General features: G+C 37.9%; 2 protein-coding genes and 1 non-coding gene across 6 annotated transcripts in view; 1 reads left to right on the top strand and 2 right to left on the bottom strand.

The window, feature by feature from the left end:
• GALK2 (galactokinase 2) overlaps positions 1-12,037 on the bottom strand; it is a 119,891-nt gene extending 107,854 nt beyond the window's left edge. The window contains exon 1 of one of the 2 annotated variants that reach the window (XM_081831050.1): positions 11,796-12,037. In XM_081831050.1, the coding sequence (XP_081687176.1) occupies positions 11,796-11,815 (20 nt within the window). In that variant the 5' untranslated portion in view covers positions 11,816-12,037. Of the gene's footprint in view, positions 1-5,249; positions 5,437-11,795 lie in introns of those variants that run through there. The other variant, XM_081831049.1, reaches the window with a different exon arrangement.
• On the bottom strand, positions 7,226-7,299 carry TRNAK-CUU (transfer RNA lysine (anticodon CUU)). The gene has a single exon. It is a non-coding gene; the product is annotated as a tRNA-Lys (tRNA).
• A 104-nt stretch (positions 12,038-12,141) lies between the features above and the next one.
• COPS2 (COP9 signalosome subunit 2) overlaps positions 12,142-17,991 on the top strand; it is a 28,852-nt gene continuing 23,002 nt past the window's right edge. For all 3 annotated transcript variants that reach the window (XM_006735608.3, XM_006735607.3, XM_081831051.1), the window contains exon 1: positions 12,142-12,300. In XM_006735608.3, coding sequence (XP_006735671.1) covers positions 12,247-12,300 — 54 coding nt within the window. In that variant the 5' untranslated portion in view covers positions 12,142-12,246. The remainder of the gene's footprint in view (positions 12,301-17,991) is intronic.

Here is a 17,991-nt window from a genome sequence, read left to right as displayed (position 1 = left end):
CTCAGAAAACATTTTCTAACCTTCAATGAATATAAAAAAAAACAAAAATAATGAAAATAAATGAAGTATGCATATAGCACAAGAAGCTAGAAAAAGAGACATTAGAAGAAATAAATTAAAAGATAAAAGTAGAATTTACTGAACTGGGGGAAAATAGCAGACACAGTCAAAAAAAATTACAAACTGGTTCTTTCATAAAAACAATAACATAGAAAAAATTTTGAGTGTCATGTAAAATCAATATGAGAAATAAGAGATGACTACAGATTCATAAAGATTTTTAAAATTTTTAATATAGACAAAGGAGTGATTTTTCTAAGAAAATATAAAATTCTAAAAATCGACAGAAGAGAAACAGAAAAGGTAGATATAATCTCCTTAACAAGGCTCAGAAAATGTTATGAGTTAGTTCTGACAGACCTTAAAGAAAGATGATCCTTTGCTTTTATAAATGTTCTAACAGTACAAGCTGTAGAAAGCCTTTCTGATGTGGGAAACAGAGGCAAAAGAAAAATTAAATTTCCTTACTCCTTACAGCCCATTGACAAGTCCTTGAAACAGGCAGAGTGACATTCCTCTAGGGACTCAGCTGCCTCGATGTTGACACTTTGCTAAGGGCAAAAGGCAATCCTAGCCTGACCCCCCAGGATCCTATAAGCCACTTTAATATATAAAAATTCCTTTGGAAATTTCCTTTATCTCTAAATCCCCCAAGATATTTGTTAGCAATCATCCCCCAAGCTTATGACCCACTGATATACATCTGAAGGGTCTCATGACTAAGGTTTTATTGGACAGTAATAAATGACCTTTTCCTAACAATAACTAGCCCCCTCAAGATCCTGGAAACCTTGCTTCCAAAATTCCTTAGAGACTTACACTATCCCTACCCGCCTCCCAACTTGAAGGTATATAATCGCCACCCCTCACAACCCCAATGCAGCTCTTTCTGGCCATGGGTCCTGCCCCTGTGCTTTAATAAAACCACCTTTTTGCACCAAAGATGTCTCAAGAATTCTTTCTTGGCCATCGGCTTTGAACCCTAACATCTTTCCTATATCACTTTCCATCTCATTTTAGGAGGCCAGAATAAACCCAGATGCTAAAACAACAATAGCCCCCAAAAGCAAAATATAGGCTATTATCACTTGTGAAAAGAGAAAAACTAAATAAAATATTGGTAATTTTAATCCAACACACATTATTTAATATTTGTGATCAAACAGAGTTTATTCCAGGAATATAAAGATAGTACCAGGAAATCTCTTCATTAAATGCACTATTCCAACAGAATAAAAGGGGAAAACTATAATTCCATGATCCTCTCAAAATATGCAAAAAAAAAAGATTCAATAATCATGACTAATTTTTTAAATAAAATTTAAAATAATAAAAAAAAGCCATGGACATGCTAGAAAAGAAAGAAATGTCCTAAATTTAATAAAGGCTATTTATCATAAAATAGTAAACATCTTAAATGATGAGAAAATACTAGTAGCTTCCCCACTGAAATCAGAATAAGGACAAGGATGATATCATTCAACACTGTGCTATAATGAATAAAGTACAAAATGTCTACACAACAAAAGACATCATCAAGTTAAAGGGAAAGTGTTATACTGGGAACAATATATAATATATACAAAACAACAAATGGTTTATATCCAAAACTACGTCCATTCATACAAAAAATACATACATACATAAAGAGTTCCTAAAAACTAACAAGAAATAGACAATCTAATACATCTTTTTTTTTGCAGAGCCATTTGGCAGGAACTATCAAAATTTTAAATATTTATTAATTTTGACCCTGATTCCACTTCCATCAATGAGCTTAAAGAAATATCATCAAAAATGCTCAAAGATACATGTACAAAGATGTTTATTGAAGCACTGTTTATGAGAGTGAAAAATTTAGAAACTTAAATGTACGGTGTAGTTGAGTGGTTAAATAAATAATGGTATTCATACTATGAAATACTCTCAGCCCTAAAAAACAATGAGATAAATCTGTATGGACTGATATGCCAGGATCTCTGAGAAATACTGTTAAGCAAAAAAAAGTAATTAACAGAAAAATAAATATGATTTCACTTTCATGACTATAATACCATTTTTATAAAAATGGTAATAATGATATACTTTGATCCTTCCATCAAAATAAAGGGTGGAGAGACACCTTCACAAAGGGAAGGGAAAAATGTATGCCCTGCTTTTAGGCAGACAGACGGAGGGTAGAGAGCTCCTCCTGTGTCTGCTGTTCTTGATTGCCTTCACCGCAAAATAATCCTATGTCAAATGGCATATAAAGATATAAAGATACAATGCTACTATAAAGATAACATAGTATAACAAGAATGTGAACCAAATAGATAACTTCTAAGAAGGGAGTAAGAATTGGCAGCATAAGATAGCAATCAGAGACTATAGTGAGGAAAGGAACTGTGGAATTCTCAAGCTTTAATGAATATATTTTTAAGTAATCCAAATCTTTCATATTAAGAATGCAATTCATGCAGCATCATTATTCATAGAGCCAAAAGGTGGAAACAACCCAAATGTCCATCAACCAGTGAACAGATAAACAAAATGCAGCATATCATACAATGGAATACTATTCAAGCATAAAAAGGAATGACATACTGCTAACTTGTTACAACATAGATGAACCTTGAAAACATTACATTAAGTGAAAGAAGCCAGTCACAAAAAACCACATATTATATGATACCACTTACTTGAAATGTCCAGAATAAGGAAATCTATAGAGACAGAAAGTACATTAGTGGTTGCTTCGGGCGGGGTAGGGGAGGGTGGGGTGGGAGTGGTGGTGATAGTTTAAAGGATACAGAGTTCTTTGGGGGGTGATGAAAATGTTCTGACTTTGACTATGGCAATGGCTGTACAATCCTGTGAATATACTAAAAAAACACTTAGTTGTAAACTTTGAACAGGTGAACTGTATGGTATGTGGATTATATATCAATAAAGCTGTTACCAAAAACCAATAATCCAACAATTTAAAAGTTCATTCCAAAGAGAAGACATACCTCTCCTAAGAATGCAAAGAAAACTAGAACAGTGGAATTTGAAGTAGTCTTAATGGTACAGGGAGATTGACATGCAGGAAAAAAAAAAAAAAAAGAGCTTCTATTTCTATTTGACATTTATGTAAAAAGAAGAAAAAAGAAATTAAGTTTGCTGGAATGTTTAATGCAATTGACTAGTGCCTTTACTCAGATGATCATGTGCCCTGTGAAGTCGAAGAGGCATTCTAAAGAAACAGTAGGAATTCCAAAGAAGACAGTCTGGCCGTGGGGCCCTTATGCATTATTTTTCCCTTCAGCATATTGCAACATATGACCAATTAGGTGGGCTTACAGATATACTATTTAGATTTAACTGAACTCATCCCTGCTAAAATGAGTAAGTGGCTAAAACATTGCTTGAAACTTATTACTGTATTTCACGCACAAGTGAAAAACAAGAAAATGGCAGGGCGCCTGAGTGGCTTAGTCGGTTAAGCACCTGCCTTCGGCTCAGGTCATGATCCCAGGGTCCTGGGATGGAGTCCCACATCGGGCTCCCTGCTCAGCGGGGAGCCTGCTTCTCCCTCTCCCTCTGCCTGCCACTCCCCCTGCTTGTGCTCTTTCTCTCTCTCTGACAAATAAATAAATAAAATCTTAAAAAAAAAAGAAGAAAATGGCAGAGCACAATTATCTGACCACTATTATGATCTCTTCTGCGGCTAACACAGAATGATAAATAACAATAAATATCTGTTGCATGAATGAATATTGGGAAATTCATAAAAGGCGAGAAACAACTCTAAGGAAACCTAGTAAACAATTCTTCACTTTTAGTACCTGTTACCACTATTCCCCTTCCCCCACACACAGTAATTATAGAAATATTAAGCATTATGATTAAATCATAACAAATAGAAACACAAGAAATTTATACATGGATATGTTTTATGTAAAAAAACTAAACTCCAAGTGGCCAGATTATTTTCACATAACGAATTCCTCATGAATTTTATTTGAAGCATGTCTTTCACAATGTGTCCTAATTCATTCAAGTATGTAAGGGCAACAGTACCTCCCAAGGACCTCCAGAGAATATACTGATATCCAGAGACATACACAAGTAGTCTAAACCCTGCTTGTCTCCATATCCAAAAACCATGTTTCTTCCAGGTAACTAAAGACCCATTGTTTGATTTCTTAAGGGTGAAAAAAGCATTTGCAAGTTTTAGTAAGTTATAATATTATCAACTGTCACATGACTATGAAAAACCAGGAAGTGGGGAGAGCTTAAAGACAACGTTAGAGAAAAAAATTAACAGAGAAAAAGTAAAAATTAGAAACAGCAAAGCGGGGTGGGGTGCGCCGGGGTGGCTCAGTCGTTAGGCGTCTGCCTTCGGCTGGGGTCATGGTCTCAGGGCTCTGGGATCGAGCCCTGCATCGGGCTCCCTGCTCCGCGGGAAGCCTGCTTCTCCCTCTCCCACTCCCCCTGCTTGTGTTCCCTCTCTGGCTGTGTCTGTCAAATAAATAAATAAAATCTTTAAAAAAAGAAAAAGAAACAGCAAAGGGGGAGAGAAATCAACCTTAGAAAAGCTGCCCCGCTAATACGTAGCAGGTTAGAGACTTCATTCTATGAGATTTCCCTATGTCAGAACTAAGTATTTCTACAAAGTACCTGCAAGATACCCTCAAATGAAAAGATCCTCCACTGGCTATCACCAAAGTTATTCTATAGCTAGGTACTGGCAGCAGATTAATTCCCTAAGTGACAATGCATAGATTTTATGGTTTAAAGGGATGCAGAGACCAAGGGGGTTTTGTTTGGGTTTTGGCGTGCTTGTTTTCAGTGAGTATTTTAGAAAGGGGACTTTAAAAAGCACTATCAGCTGGCAGGCAAGGGGAAGAAAAAAGGAGTTCAAAGTTAATTTGGGCACTTCTGCTAAAGCCCAGCAGAAACAGTGTACCACCTTCAGCACCAAAGGGAAAAGAAGGATCTTCACGGATGAAGAAAAACACTCAACCCTTGGTAAGAATCAAGGTGTAAAGTGTTTGTGGCGTGGTCTTTCTCGCAAGCCCAGTCATTCGGTCTTATAAAATCCCAAGGATTCTGTCCACTCCCGGGAGCAAAAGAAGCACCCAGCGAAGAGCCAGAAATCCAGGACACTATCTGCACCTAGCCTACCCAGGCGATCCCAAAGCGCGGCATCTCCTCTCCCCCACCTGGGATGTTCTGCCACTTGGACTCGACGCATGGCAGGGCCCTCCGTAGCCATATTTCGCTAGATCCTTCTTTCCTCCGCAGTTTCAACCGGCGAAACAGAGCTCCCAAGGTAATCACGAGACATCTGCCGCAGGAGCCTTTTCTTCCGGGCGGCAGCGGCCCTCACCCTGCGGATATCCTGCCGATTTGCTGAGGTGGCTGCTTCCAGTCGGCCCCGCCTACGGCCCCTCCTCCCTGGGTTCCAGGGCCTGGTGCCCTCCCAGCAGCTGTCAGGTACAGCCACCGTACTGCTCTGAGCGCCGAGCACTGGGACCTGGGACTCGCTGGGGCCCCTGCGCTGAGCGCGAGCGAAGCACCTCAGGAAGTTTATTTTCTGCGCCCTGGGGCATAAATCTGGGAACAATTATAACCTGGCGCCTCAGGTTGCTTTTTTTTCCTTTCCTTTTTTTTTTTTTTTTTTTAGTTAGGGTGTTTCTTGTTTTCTTTCGTGACCAGCAGCTACACCCTCAAATAACACTAAATTGTTTAGTTATTGCTTTAAGGCAGTATAAAATTGATGCAGCATTTGATTTAAACATATTTGCTTATTTCCAGAATGGAGGCATCACTGGGCCTTCCCAGAACACAATTAATAGTGAAAAGAAAATACATGTCTTTCAAACTGCAAGAACTCTTCACATCCAGTTCAATCCCTTCATTTTACAGCTACCTAGAGAAATCCCATTTGGGATTACGAAAAAAGCACATCATTCTAGTATACTTGTTGTCTTTCCTTCATAGTTCTGATGAGTTCTGCACATTTCTTTTCTTTCATATTGTCTGTCTCACCATCTCCACCATCACTGCCACTACAAAGTAAGCAAGTTGAGGGTACGAACTGTGTATCTAGGCAGCATCTGGCAGATTCTTAATAGGTAAGATGAACTGAATGAACAAATGAAAGGTGAAGTGACTTCCTAAGGTCACACCGTTAACTGGTAGTAAAACTTGAATTGTCAATTGAGCACTCAGTGCTCCTTTAGTTCACAGGGGAATCATGGGAGGATTAATGCAAAACATAAAGAATTTACAGATTTCAGTAAAGGAAACAAACAAAGACAAATTTGGAATTACAATATAATTGTGTCTGTTCCCTGCTTTGCCTCCACACCATACATCATTCTGAAAAGTAGGTGGTTCATTTCATAAACCTAGGGATGTATGGTCACCATTTTGGGTGGGAATAAAAACAAATGAGCATTAAAGATACCAAAATGGTAAACAACAATAATATTGCTAAAAGTACGTAATTGCGTTTTTACAAGAGACATTTTTACAAGGTCAATGTCAGTGTAAGGAATGAAAACTCCCAGCATACCTAATCACCCTTTTTTTTTTTTTTGCACATTCCTCCTATGGCAATTTTAGAGATAAAAGACGTAACTGCAGTATAGACCATTCTGAAGGTTAATATGAGTAGCTGATTGAGTTAAAGATGATATGTTTATTAAGTATTTTGTAAGCACCATGCATTTACATACAACATTTTATTTAATCTGAAGAGACTGAGGCAGATTAAAAGGAGCATTAACTAGATGAGGCCATTAGTCTATAAGGTGGGAATGTAATGAGATCATGCAAATTGTATTTATCAGAACTCCTCTCAAGAAGGAGCAGGTATTAAATGTTGGTGGAAATAACATTTTGATAGGCCACTTAGGTTGGTTGGTAAGATCAAGGGATATGCTCCAACAACAGATAGTCATCAATTTGCCTTTGAAGGAGAGAAAATTCCTTCCCTGAGTAAAGTATATAATTTAGGCTACAGCCAAAGTTGAGGTATTTATCACCATCCCCCCCACCCCATCCCCACACCACACCTTCATTACAGTTGTGGCAGTAGCTGCATTTCTTGTTTCTCTACAACCACGGCTGCTGTTGGGAAGTCCATCTTAACTTTTACTAAATCCAGTTGATGTATTTTAAGTAAACACTATGCCTAATGTGAGGCTTGAACTCACAACCCTGAGAATTAAGAGTCTCATGCTCTACCAACTGAGCCAGCCAGGCACGCCAGTCCCTTCATTAAATTTTTAATTAACCTCCTGAATACACCATGAGTTTCCTGTCCAGATTTTAACTAATAAAAGGAGTCCTCCTTTCTTGCTTTCTAACATATGGTGTTCAGCCTCTCTAAATAAATGTAGTTAAAAAAAATTTAAGATGATCAATCTGAAGGGATGTCAAATCATAAACCTATTTGGGGTAACCGTATGTCTCAATCCAGAGAAGTAAGGGATCATGAATTCTAGAGTTTACTTAAACACATCATATTTTTATTGAGCATTTTCTATAGGCAAAGCACGCTTAGTTTCAGGGGATTCAGGGGTAAGTAAGATAGTTGTGTCTTCAAGGAGATTTCAGCTTAATAAAGAATAAAATAATCACAATACAGAGTAACAAAGCTATCAAAAATATACTTTTAAAGGGTCAAATTATGTTGGGAATTATATGTCAATTATTTTTGACAAAGGTGCCAAGACAACTCAACACAGAACGATCATCTTTTCAACAGACAAAGCTAGGACAATTTGATATCCATTTGCAGAAAAGAATAAATGTCCACATTTACCTCATGCTATATATAAAAATTAAACTTGAAATTAAACTCTTAAATGTAAGAGTTAAAACTATATAAAACTTCTAGATGAAAACATAAAAAAATCTTAGTGTCCTTGGTTTTGGCAAATATTCCTTAAATACAACATAAATAGCACAAAAAGCACTCTTACAACTCAATGGTAATAAGACAAATAACCCAATTTAAAAATGGGCACAAGAATTGAAAAGATACTTCACCAAAAAAGATACATGGATGACAAACAGGCACATGAAAAGATGTTCAAAATTAGTCATTAAGGAAATGCAAATTGAAAACACAATGATATACCACTATACTCCTGCTAGAGTAGTTACAATTGAAACAACTGACCACACTGTGTGTTGACACTGTGAGTTGAGCAACTAGAACTCTTATACACTACTGATAGATATGCAAAATGGCAAAACCACTTAAAGAAACAATTTGAGAGTTTCTTTAAAAGTTAAGCATACACCTACCAACCATTCTATTGCTGGGTATTTATCCATATTCAAATCTATTACTACATAACAATATTACCACAAACATAACAGTATAAAACAATACACATTGATTACCTCAGTTTCTATGGTTCAGGAGTCAGGGTATGGCTTAGCTGGATCCTCTGTTTTAGGGTCTCAAAGTCTTATCTGAGGTTCAACTGGGGAAGGATTCATTCCTAAGATCACCTGACTGTTAGCAGTATTCAGTTCTTCGTGGGTTGTCAGAGTGAAGGCCAGTTTCTTGCTGGCTATTGGCCAGATGTGATCCTCAGCTCACTGCCACATGATCCTTCATAACATGGCCACTTGCTTTCTCAAAGCAGCAAGGGAGATAGTGTCTCTCCCAGTAAAATGTAATTTAAATGTAATATAATTGTGTGCAAGGTAATTATGTTCACATAATCACATATATCACCTTTGCTGTATCTTATTGGTTGGAAGCAAGTCACATCTATTTGTTAATTACATCGCACTAAAGCTGAAACAAAAAAAGAAGCAAGTCACAGATCCCACCCACATTCAAGGGGGAAAGGATTATCCCAGAGCATGGTTAATAAGGAAACCACCTCTGTCCACCACATTACTCAAGAGAAATGAAACGTATGTCCACACAAAAAATTGTACACATATGTTCCTAGCTGCTCTGTTTGTATTAGACAAATACTGAAAAAACTCAAATATCCATCAGCAGGTGAATAGATATCTTGTGAGATATCCATACAATGGGAACACTCAGCAATAAAAAGAAACAATCAATTGAAACCAATTGATACAATACTGATGAATCTCAAAGTAGTTATACTGAGTGAAAGAAGCCAGGCAAAAGAGAGTACATACTGTATGATTCATTTATATAAAATTCCAGAAAGCAAAAAATAATCTATATGACAAAAAATAGATTGGTGGTTACCTGGGAAAAGTGAAGGGGGCTGAAAAAGAAGGATTACCAAGAGGTAATGAGGAAGCTTCTGCAGTGATAAATATGTTACCTTGGTTGTGGTAATGGTTTCACAGGCATATACATATATCAAAATTCATCAAATTGTATACTTTAAGTATGTGCAGCTTAATATACCTCAATAAAGCTTATAAATTATACCTCCATAAAGTTTTCTACATATTTTTTTAAAATATAGGATCCACTTTCTACAAGGGTACCACATCACATCAATGCTCCCTGTTAGAATTTAAAAAAATTATTATTATTTACCATTGAATAAAATTGATGTCAAGAAAAAGAGAGTATCATAATTGCACAAAGTATTCAGGATAGGTCATGTGAGTAAGGTGACATTTAAATGGATTTTTAAGGACAGAAAAGATTTTGATGCATAGTGATAGCTATAAGTGCATTCCTTGCACAGAAAAATTAACATGTTTATTCATTCAACAAACATGTATTAGCACTTGTGTACCCAAGCAGTGTGCTAAACACTGTGAAGATCTCTTTGCCTGTCTTAGCAAATTTCCAGACTGGGTTGATTAATTTGGGAATGATTAAGAATATTATGCTCGGGCGCCTGGGTGGCTCAGTTGTTAAGCGTCTGCCTTCGGCTCAGGTCATGATCCCAGAGTCCTGGGATCGAGCCCCGAATCGGGCTCCCTGCTCAGCCGGGAGCCTGCTTCTCCCTCTCCCACTCCGCCTGCTTGTGTTCCCTCTCTAGCTGTCTCTCTCTCTGTGTCAAATAAATAAATAAAAATAAATAAAATCTTAAAAAAAAAAAAGAATATTATGCTCAACATTCAGCTGCAGTTTTTCTAGGGCTCCTAGTCACTAACTTACTTGAATTCTTTCCCCTTTGTAGGAGTAAAGAATTACACTAAAAAGCAGAAAATTATATCAATAAATTCAGTGTAAATCAACATGCAGGTTTATTCATGTGATCACTATCCACATGGTTAATAGATAATTGCAAAATTGCTATACTGATTAGAATGCAAAACTATGTAGTTCTGGTTACTCTGAGCAAATAAACCTCTTAACCACCTTGGAATTCTATTTTATCTTTTGAAGAATTATGGATTTCAGGTAGAGTAACCATGTGATTTATTGTCCAAACTTCTGAGAGTAATTAATGCTGATAATTATTATTCTGGGACAACAGTACTAAAATCAGGGTTGTGCCAGGTAAACTGGGATGTATAGTCACCCCAGTTATAGGGAGATTTTGGTTTGTTTTAAGGTTTGCAAGTATAGATTCCTGAGCTCTACCCCAGACCTATTAAGTCAGAATCTCTGGTGTGGGATTTGGGAAGTTTATAATCTAATGAACTGCCATGCTTGGAAAGCCTTAGACCCTAAAATGATATCATTAAAGGCTCTTCCAATTCTAAAATCCTATGCCTTATAGGGGAATTTTAAATATGAGCTTCATATTAGAGGATATTAGGGAATTTTTAATCTTCTTGATGTAATAATGATCTGAAAACATAAGAAAATGTCCTTGTTCTTAAAAAATATACATAGCTGCATCTAAGAGTGATGTATCACAGTATCTGCATTTTACTTTCAATTGTTTCAGGGACTACACACACAAACACGAAGCTGATAGTGGATATACCCATGTTCACTGGACTATTTCAATTTTTCTGTATGTTTGAAATTCTCATGATAAAATATTGGCAGGAAAAGACTACTAGGGAAAAACCTTGTTTATAGGTAGCCAGTGTTATTGTTATAAATATAACTTTTAAGAACTATGACCAAAAAGATGGCAATTCAATTGATTACTAAAAAGTCCAGCCTGTAATTCCTCCTCTTGGGTTTTTTTCCTTAGAAAAAATAAAGTGGCAAAGATACTCGCTGCAAAATTGTTTAAAATAGTACTGTTTTTGCAATATTCTAAATGTATAATATTAATGGCATGCTTAGGTAAATCATGGTGCATTGGTACATTCAATGGAGGGATTATTATACAACCACTAAAATAATCATTGTCAAGAACATATTGCATATATTGTCCTATGCTGTTACATAACTAGGTGCAAAAATAATCCGCAATTTTATCTGTGCTATAACTATATAAAATTTGATTCAAGTGGACAGAACTAGAAGTTTATATGGAAATGCTGTTTAAAAAGCAGTTCCCCACTGTATTTCATTTTCATTTCGAATTCTGCCAATGATTTTGTGCAACAATAATGCATATTTTAAAAACCAGTCGTTACTTGTCATCTTAATTTTGCTTAAAGTTAGTAAAGGTCAGTTTATAATTGGTTGAAAAACTGAGTAAGATTTTAGGCGCCTCAACTGATTGATGCTTAACTGGTTTGGGATAGCCAAGCATCGTTTTGCCGACTACAAATATAACAAACATTATGTGTAAACCGTGCTGCTGAAAAGGTCTCCAAACATCACAGGAACACCCACCACAATGTGTGGGCAAAATGCACATAGATAATCAAGGCAGAAATACTACTACCTGTCAAATAGGACGGGCATGTCAGCCTTTTCTCCGCGAAAGGCTTCTGATCCTACGGTGCCTCTTACTTTCACCAGAATGAAATGGTTCCAGAGTCCCAGGCAAGGGAAGAGACTGTTCCCTTGCCCAGGAGGCTGGAAACTGCTCAGTGTGAGCGCAAGGTTTCCAAGGCCCTTCAGCAGAGATCCCCAGCACTAGACGATTCCCCAGTTGCTAGGTTTAGTTGCTAAGGCACCAACCGTCTCGCAGGAAGAGGTGGCAGTGCACTCCCTTTTGGCGTCGTAGCGAATCCTCTCGATACCGAGCGCATTTGTTCCGGGAGGAAACATTCAGCTCCTCTAAGAGCGACGGGAAGGCGAGGAGAAGCTGGGAGTGACGCCTCTGAGCCGTGGAGGATTGTGGGAGGAGGTTGTCTCCAATTTCTCCTCCCTCTCCCCCCCTCCCGGCCAAGATGTCTGACATGGAGGATGATTTCATGTGCGATGATGAGGAGGACTACGACCTGGTGAGGCGGAGGGGACGAAACTCTGGGGTTAAGGGTGGTGTCTGGCTTTAGGGGCTGGGGCAGGGGCGACCGCGGTCTCTCCCCGTAGAACATGTGCTTCTTCCAGTCTCTCCCGGTGCAGTGACAGGACGGGTTTACCTTCTCCCACTTCCCGCACCGGGCCCGGGCCCTGCTTCTCCAGCATGGGGGAGGGGAGGGTAAAGGAGGCAGCGAAGGGGTTCCCGAGCTTTGCTCCAAGTCTGAGCGCCTCCTCCGTTTAGAAAGACACCCCTGGCCTCCGGCGTCCGGTTTTCGGTACCTCCTACCTCCTCCCCACCGCGCGAGCCGCCTCGGGGATCGTGCAGCGGTCTAGGCCCTGACTCTGCCCTTTCGGGCCCAGCTTTCCGGGCCCCTCTTCTTCACCCTGGAACTGAGCGAGTGCGAAATACTGAGAGAAGGGTCTGAAAACTGGGGGGCCTTACTGCTCCCAGGCCTGACCGCGAAACGCCGCTTGTGGGTCTCCTGGAAACAGCTTAATAATAATAAGTCTTGTCCAGGGTCCGTTTTGGTTTAAGGTAAAGGTGCAGCAGAGCATTCAGGGCAAGGATAGCTGTAAAAAAAAAAAAAAAAAGTTAAACTACTTGTTTCGAGAAAAGCTGGGGAGGAGGTTTTGCTTTTTTGTTTGTTTTGGTGTGGGGGGCGGGAGATAAGGGGATTGACCCAGTGGATTTCTTTTTTGACTTAGAGATTTCCCAGTATTCAAAGTTAAAAATATCAACAATATAAAAATGAACGAATTTATGTAGCTGAACGGTGATATATAAAGATTCAAGGTTTAACTTAAACGGATTTACAGGTTTTCAAAAAAATTCACAACTATTTCAGGTTGCTCTTCAGAAACGATAACTGTGCGTACTAAGAAAAATTATCCGGGCCAGGAATTAGCATCAACTTTTTTTATTTTCGGGCGTTTTTGTGCATGTTTCTTGTATGTTATAGTGATGCTGCATTATCGTCAAGTTATGAAGTAGATGCTTAGGGATATCTCGCTCATCTTATATTTTAAGTGCTAGATATTCCCGAAACATAAATACATTGTCTTGAATTCGTGTAAAACTTATTTGTATAGTCATTTACAATTAATCTTTTTTAAATGAAGGCACATTTGCAAAAGGTAGAGGGAAATGCTTGCTCTTACCTGAAAATCATAGTAGAGGTTTTGATAATTCTGAAAGTTGAATGTAGAGTTCTGCTAATAGTAATGATTTTTGCTTTACATTTAGTTTGTGCAGATCAAACCGGTTGTAGGCAGTTCATTAAGAATGTATTACTTGTGATATCATGTGCATTTTTATTGCATGTTTATATTCCAGGTATTTTCATAACTGTGGAAGTGTCTCTTTTAAAAATGTACATATTTTTGATTTTTGTTTTTAAATATGTCTGCTTATCTTTCCTAAGCAGTAGTTTATTGAGTACATGACTTATTAGCACTGTGATACACTTGAAGATCATCACTGAGAATGTAATGTAGGAATAGCAGTGAGAATTTTGTTGTCCCATAAAGTACTCAATTTTTACAAGAACTTTAATTAAACATGCATTGTTTAACTTGGCTAGGTTTTTCCAGCCTTTTAGAGCCTATGCTACATGTACAATATAAATACAATAAAGTTGAATATATGGTCGTTCTGACTTTTTTTTCTTAACCAAAAAAGGTAAGATTTTACACTACTACATAATTAAATGAAATCTTCCCCCCAGTGTTCTGTTAAAAAGTCCTCCCCTCCCCCATAGCTGTCCTATGTAGACACCATTCCGATTCCCAATCAGATATCAAGTAGGAAAATCTTATTTACTATCAAGTAAATAAGATCTTAAAAAAAAAAAAAGGATTAAGAGGGCTGGTTGCTTACATGTTGTCAAAAGAGAAGTTGGGTGTTTTTCATAGTTACTTGCCTGGGACTTGTTTCTTGGGATTTAAAGAGTCAAAAGAATTGACTTGCTGTTCTAGGGAAATTTTTTTTATTAAAAAAAACGTATTTTCTGGAAAATTTGCAATTTTGTTTTAGTCAAAATATTAACTAAAGCCTTGAGTATTTCTGACCACAGATATATTCAGCATATCTTTTGTAGGTTGTCTGTTGATAAATTTTAATACCCTAAATCACTTTTTGTACTTCCCCAGTCTGGTGGAAGTAGGTAGTTAGGATACCACCAGGAAAAGTAAAAATCTGTTTCTAAAACTATACTGTTTTTATATAAGAAAATAATTAATGGTTTGTGCCCAAGATCTAAAAGAAAAGAGACCCAACTTAGTTTAAAAGAGAAGAAACAAATGTGAAAGAAATTTAATTTGCTTGAGCTCTTATTTCTAAGACTTATTTTTTTATTAGAAGCAGAAGCAGGCATTTTCTTTTCTTTTCTTTAATTTTTTTTTTAAGTAGGCTCCATGCCCAGCATGGAGCCCCACGTGGGGCTTGAACTCACAACTCTGAGACCCAGCCCTGAGCCGAGATGAAGAGTCGGCTGCCCAACTGACTGAGCCACCCAGGTGCCCCAGAAGCAGGCATTTTCTAGGCATAGGAATTTATGTAGCAGTAAATGGGGAGGTAGGAGATGGTACTGGTAAATGTCTTGATTATTTGCTGGTCTGATAATACTAAGTAATAACTATACTACCATTCATTAAGTTAATAAGCTATTGATACGTTAACTGTATTGTAGCTCCACAGTCCAGCCATTCTAGCATGAAGTTGCTTAGTACTTCTAATAATCTTTTTGGAAAGGACTTAAGATAGACCCACTTCATTCCAAAAATTATTTAGATCCTGTGATAGGTAGGGCATTGTATATTTGAATTTGGAATTCTGCATGTATTCTTCATGAAGATGAAATTTGATTCTACAGCTGAGGCTTTTAAAACAAACCTGAACATGTTTAATCATAAATAATTGGAAACAATTCCAAATTATCCATAGTAGGAGAATACTAATACTATGAGTACTAATAAGGTAATGACAGATAAATTATGGTATATCCATATGATGGAATGCTATGTCAGCAATTCAAACCGTGCTTTCAACAATATTCAGTGATACGAAAAACTTTTGATAAATTTTATTGGCCAGGACTCTTGGGCATAAGAGACAGGAATGTTGTCAAACTAGCTTAAACTAAGAAGAGCATGTGTTGGCACACATCACCAGGAAGTATCAGTATGGCTGGATTCATGGTTCAGATGATGGTGGTGGGTATTTTTCTTGTTTCTCTCTCTCTTCCTGGTTTGCTTTCCTCACTGTATTGGCATAATTGCCTTCACATTACATCACAAGATGTAATGCAGCATCTTCCTGGTATTAGATCCCCAAAGGCAAAAGGATGTTCCTTGCTAGCTCTAACAGCAAAGCCCTAGGAAGGAGTTTTATTGACCCAGCTAAGGTTTGTGTAGCCTTCTGTGAACAGCTGTAGAGAGGGAGGGAGATTGCTTGCCTTGAAAACCCTCACACGGGAGAAGGGTTGATCACCAATGCTATGCACACAGTGAACACATATACATTATAAATATGTAATCTATTACAATTTTATTGGGTGGGAATAAAATTTATTTTGTTAAGTGGGAAAATATAGAAAAAACGGAAGATCTGAAAAGTGTCAGGAAAACTAAAATTTGTTTATTTCTTGCAAACCTTTCACAGTGAACCTCTATTAGTTTTATTGCTGAGGTGAGAAGGGGCAGGTTCTAGGGTACAAATGATGAACAAAAATCTTACTTTGGTCATGAGAGGCCAAATAATGATTTTGTCATGGCTCAAAATTTTTTAGAGTTCTTCTTACAAATGGTCTTCAAATAACCTGAAGCATGTAGCTTTTTAAAATAGGTGATACAGGGGCACCTGGGTGGCTCAGTCGTTAAGCGTCTGCCTTCAGCTCAGGTCATGATTCCGGGGTCCTGGGTTCGAACCCCGCATCAGGCTCCCTGCTCGGTGGGAAGCCTGCTTCTCCCTCTCCCACTCCCCCTGCTTGTGTTCCCTCTCTCCCTATGTCTCTCTCTGTCAAATAAATAAATAAAATCTTTAAAATAGGTGATACATGGGGGCGCCTGGGTGGCTCAGTTGGTTAAGCGACTGCCTTTGGCTCAGGTCATGATCCCAGACCTGGCTTCTTGCTCAGCAGGGAGCCTGCTTCTCTCTCTCCCTCTACCTGCTACTCCACTTGCTTGTGCTCTCTGTCAAATAAATAAAAATTCTTTAAAAAAATAAAATAGGTGATACAGGCACATAGTTCAAAGACAAGACATAAAAAGTTTTCTTTCCATTCTCGTTCCCCATTTGTCCAGTTCCCATTCCTCCCCATATGTAATCAAATACATGTTTTTATCCCCCTCTTTGTCTTTAATCCAGGATATAGCCTATTATATATATTGTTCTCTACTTTGTTTTTTAACGTGCCTTAGAGATTATTCCATGTAAGTATGCAAAAAGCTCATTTCTTTCTTTTTACAGCTGCATTGATTGTATAGATGTGCCATACTTTATATAACCAGTTCTCTCTTGATAAGCATTTGGCCTGTTTTCTTTTGCTGTTATAAACAATGTGCAGCTTTTTTTTTTTTTTAAACTTCAGTGATAGGTTTTGTCTTTTTTTGTAGATGTCGAAAACTATATTCTGAGTCAGGTTTGATAAATAAGTTGGACCATCAAACTCGGTGATACTCTTTCTTTTAGGTTAGAAACATCTAGTGAAGTTTTTCTTCAGAATTTCACAAACATTACTTAATAATCCGTGTCAGTGGAATAACTTTACTACCTCTTGAAATTACTGCTTCAAAAATAAGTGTTGAGCACGCCTGGGTGGCTCAGTCGTTAGCGTTTGCCTTCAGCTCAGTCATGATCCCAGGGTACTGGGATGGAGCCCCACATCGGGCTCCCTGCTTGGCAGGAAGCCTGCTTCTCCCTCTCCCACTCCCCCGCTTGTGTTCCCTCTCTCGCTCTGTCAAAAAATAAATAAAATCTTTAAGAAAAAAAAAGAAAGAAAGTTCCTAGGATTTAACCCCCCACATTTGATAAGAGAGAAACTGAAGCATCATGTCTGAATGTCTTACTTAAATTTACAGGACAAATTAGTGGGAGAGTCAAAAGTATATCCCAGGTCTAATGACATTTATGATTTCTCTCTTTGGAAGATTTAATTTGAAGACTGCAAGTTTAGGACAAATAAAAGAATGTTCTGATTTACACTGTAGATGAATTAGGACCCATTAACTTAAGTGAAATTTTAAAAACTTAGGACAACTTTATGAATGGCTAAACCACAAATGACTACCTAGGACTTGAATTGTTATCTAGTCCTTAAGGATAGTGAGACCTTGCCCTTTGCCTCTCTGTGCCCTACATCTAGTTCAGGTGTCAAGACCTGATCAAGGCTTGGCAAGCATTGTTATTGGTGAGTCTTGTGTTCTAGAGCACATTTCAAAGACCTCTGTTGGCAAGGGACACGGGAATAAGTAGGAACTATGAAACTGACCCTGTTTAGCAGTAGGTGCATTCCAACATAGAGTCAGTATTGCCCCTGGCTGTTGTATTCTTGTATATTATTTTGGAATATTCATCCACTTTTCATTTCAATTAAGCGAACATTTATTGAGCAGTTTGTATTATACTAGACTCTGCGGATGCCAAAATGAGGAAGAGAAAGTTCTGCTTTTTGAGA

Source organism: Leptonychotes weddellii, chromosome 9, assembly GCF_054177405.1.
Source record: "Leptonychotes weddellii isolate Sample4059 chromosome 9, ASM5417740v2, whole genome shotgun sequence".
NCBI lineage: Eukaryota > Metazoa > Chordata > Mammalia > Carnivora > Phocidae > Leptonychotes > Leptonychotes weddellii.
Note: the sequence above shows the minus strand (reverse complement) of the source record. Positions and strands in the feature narration are given on the sequence as shown.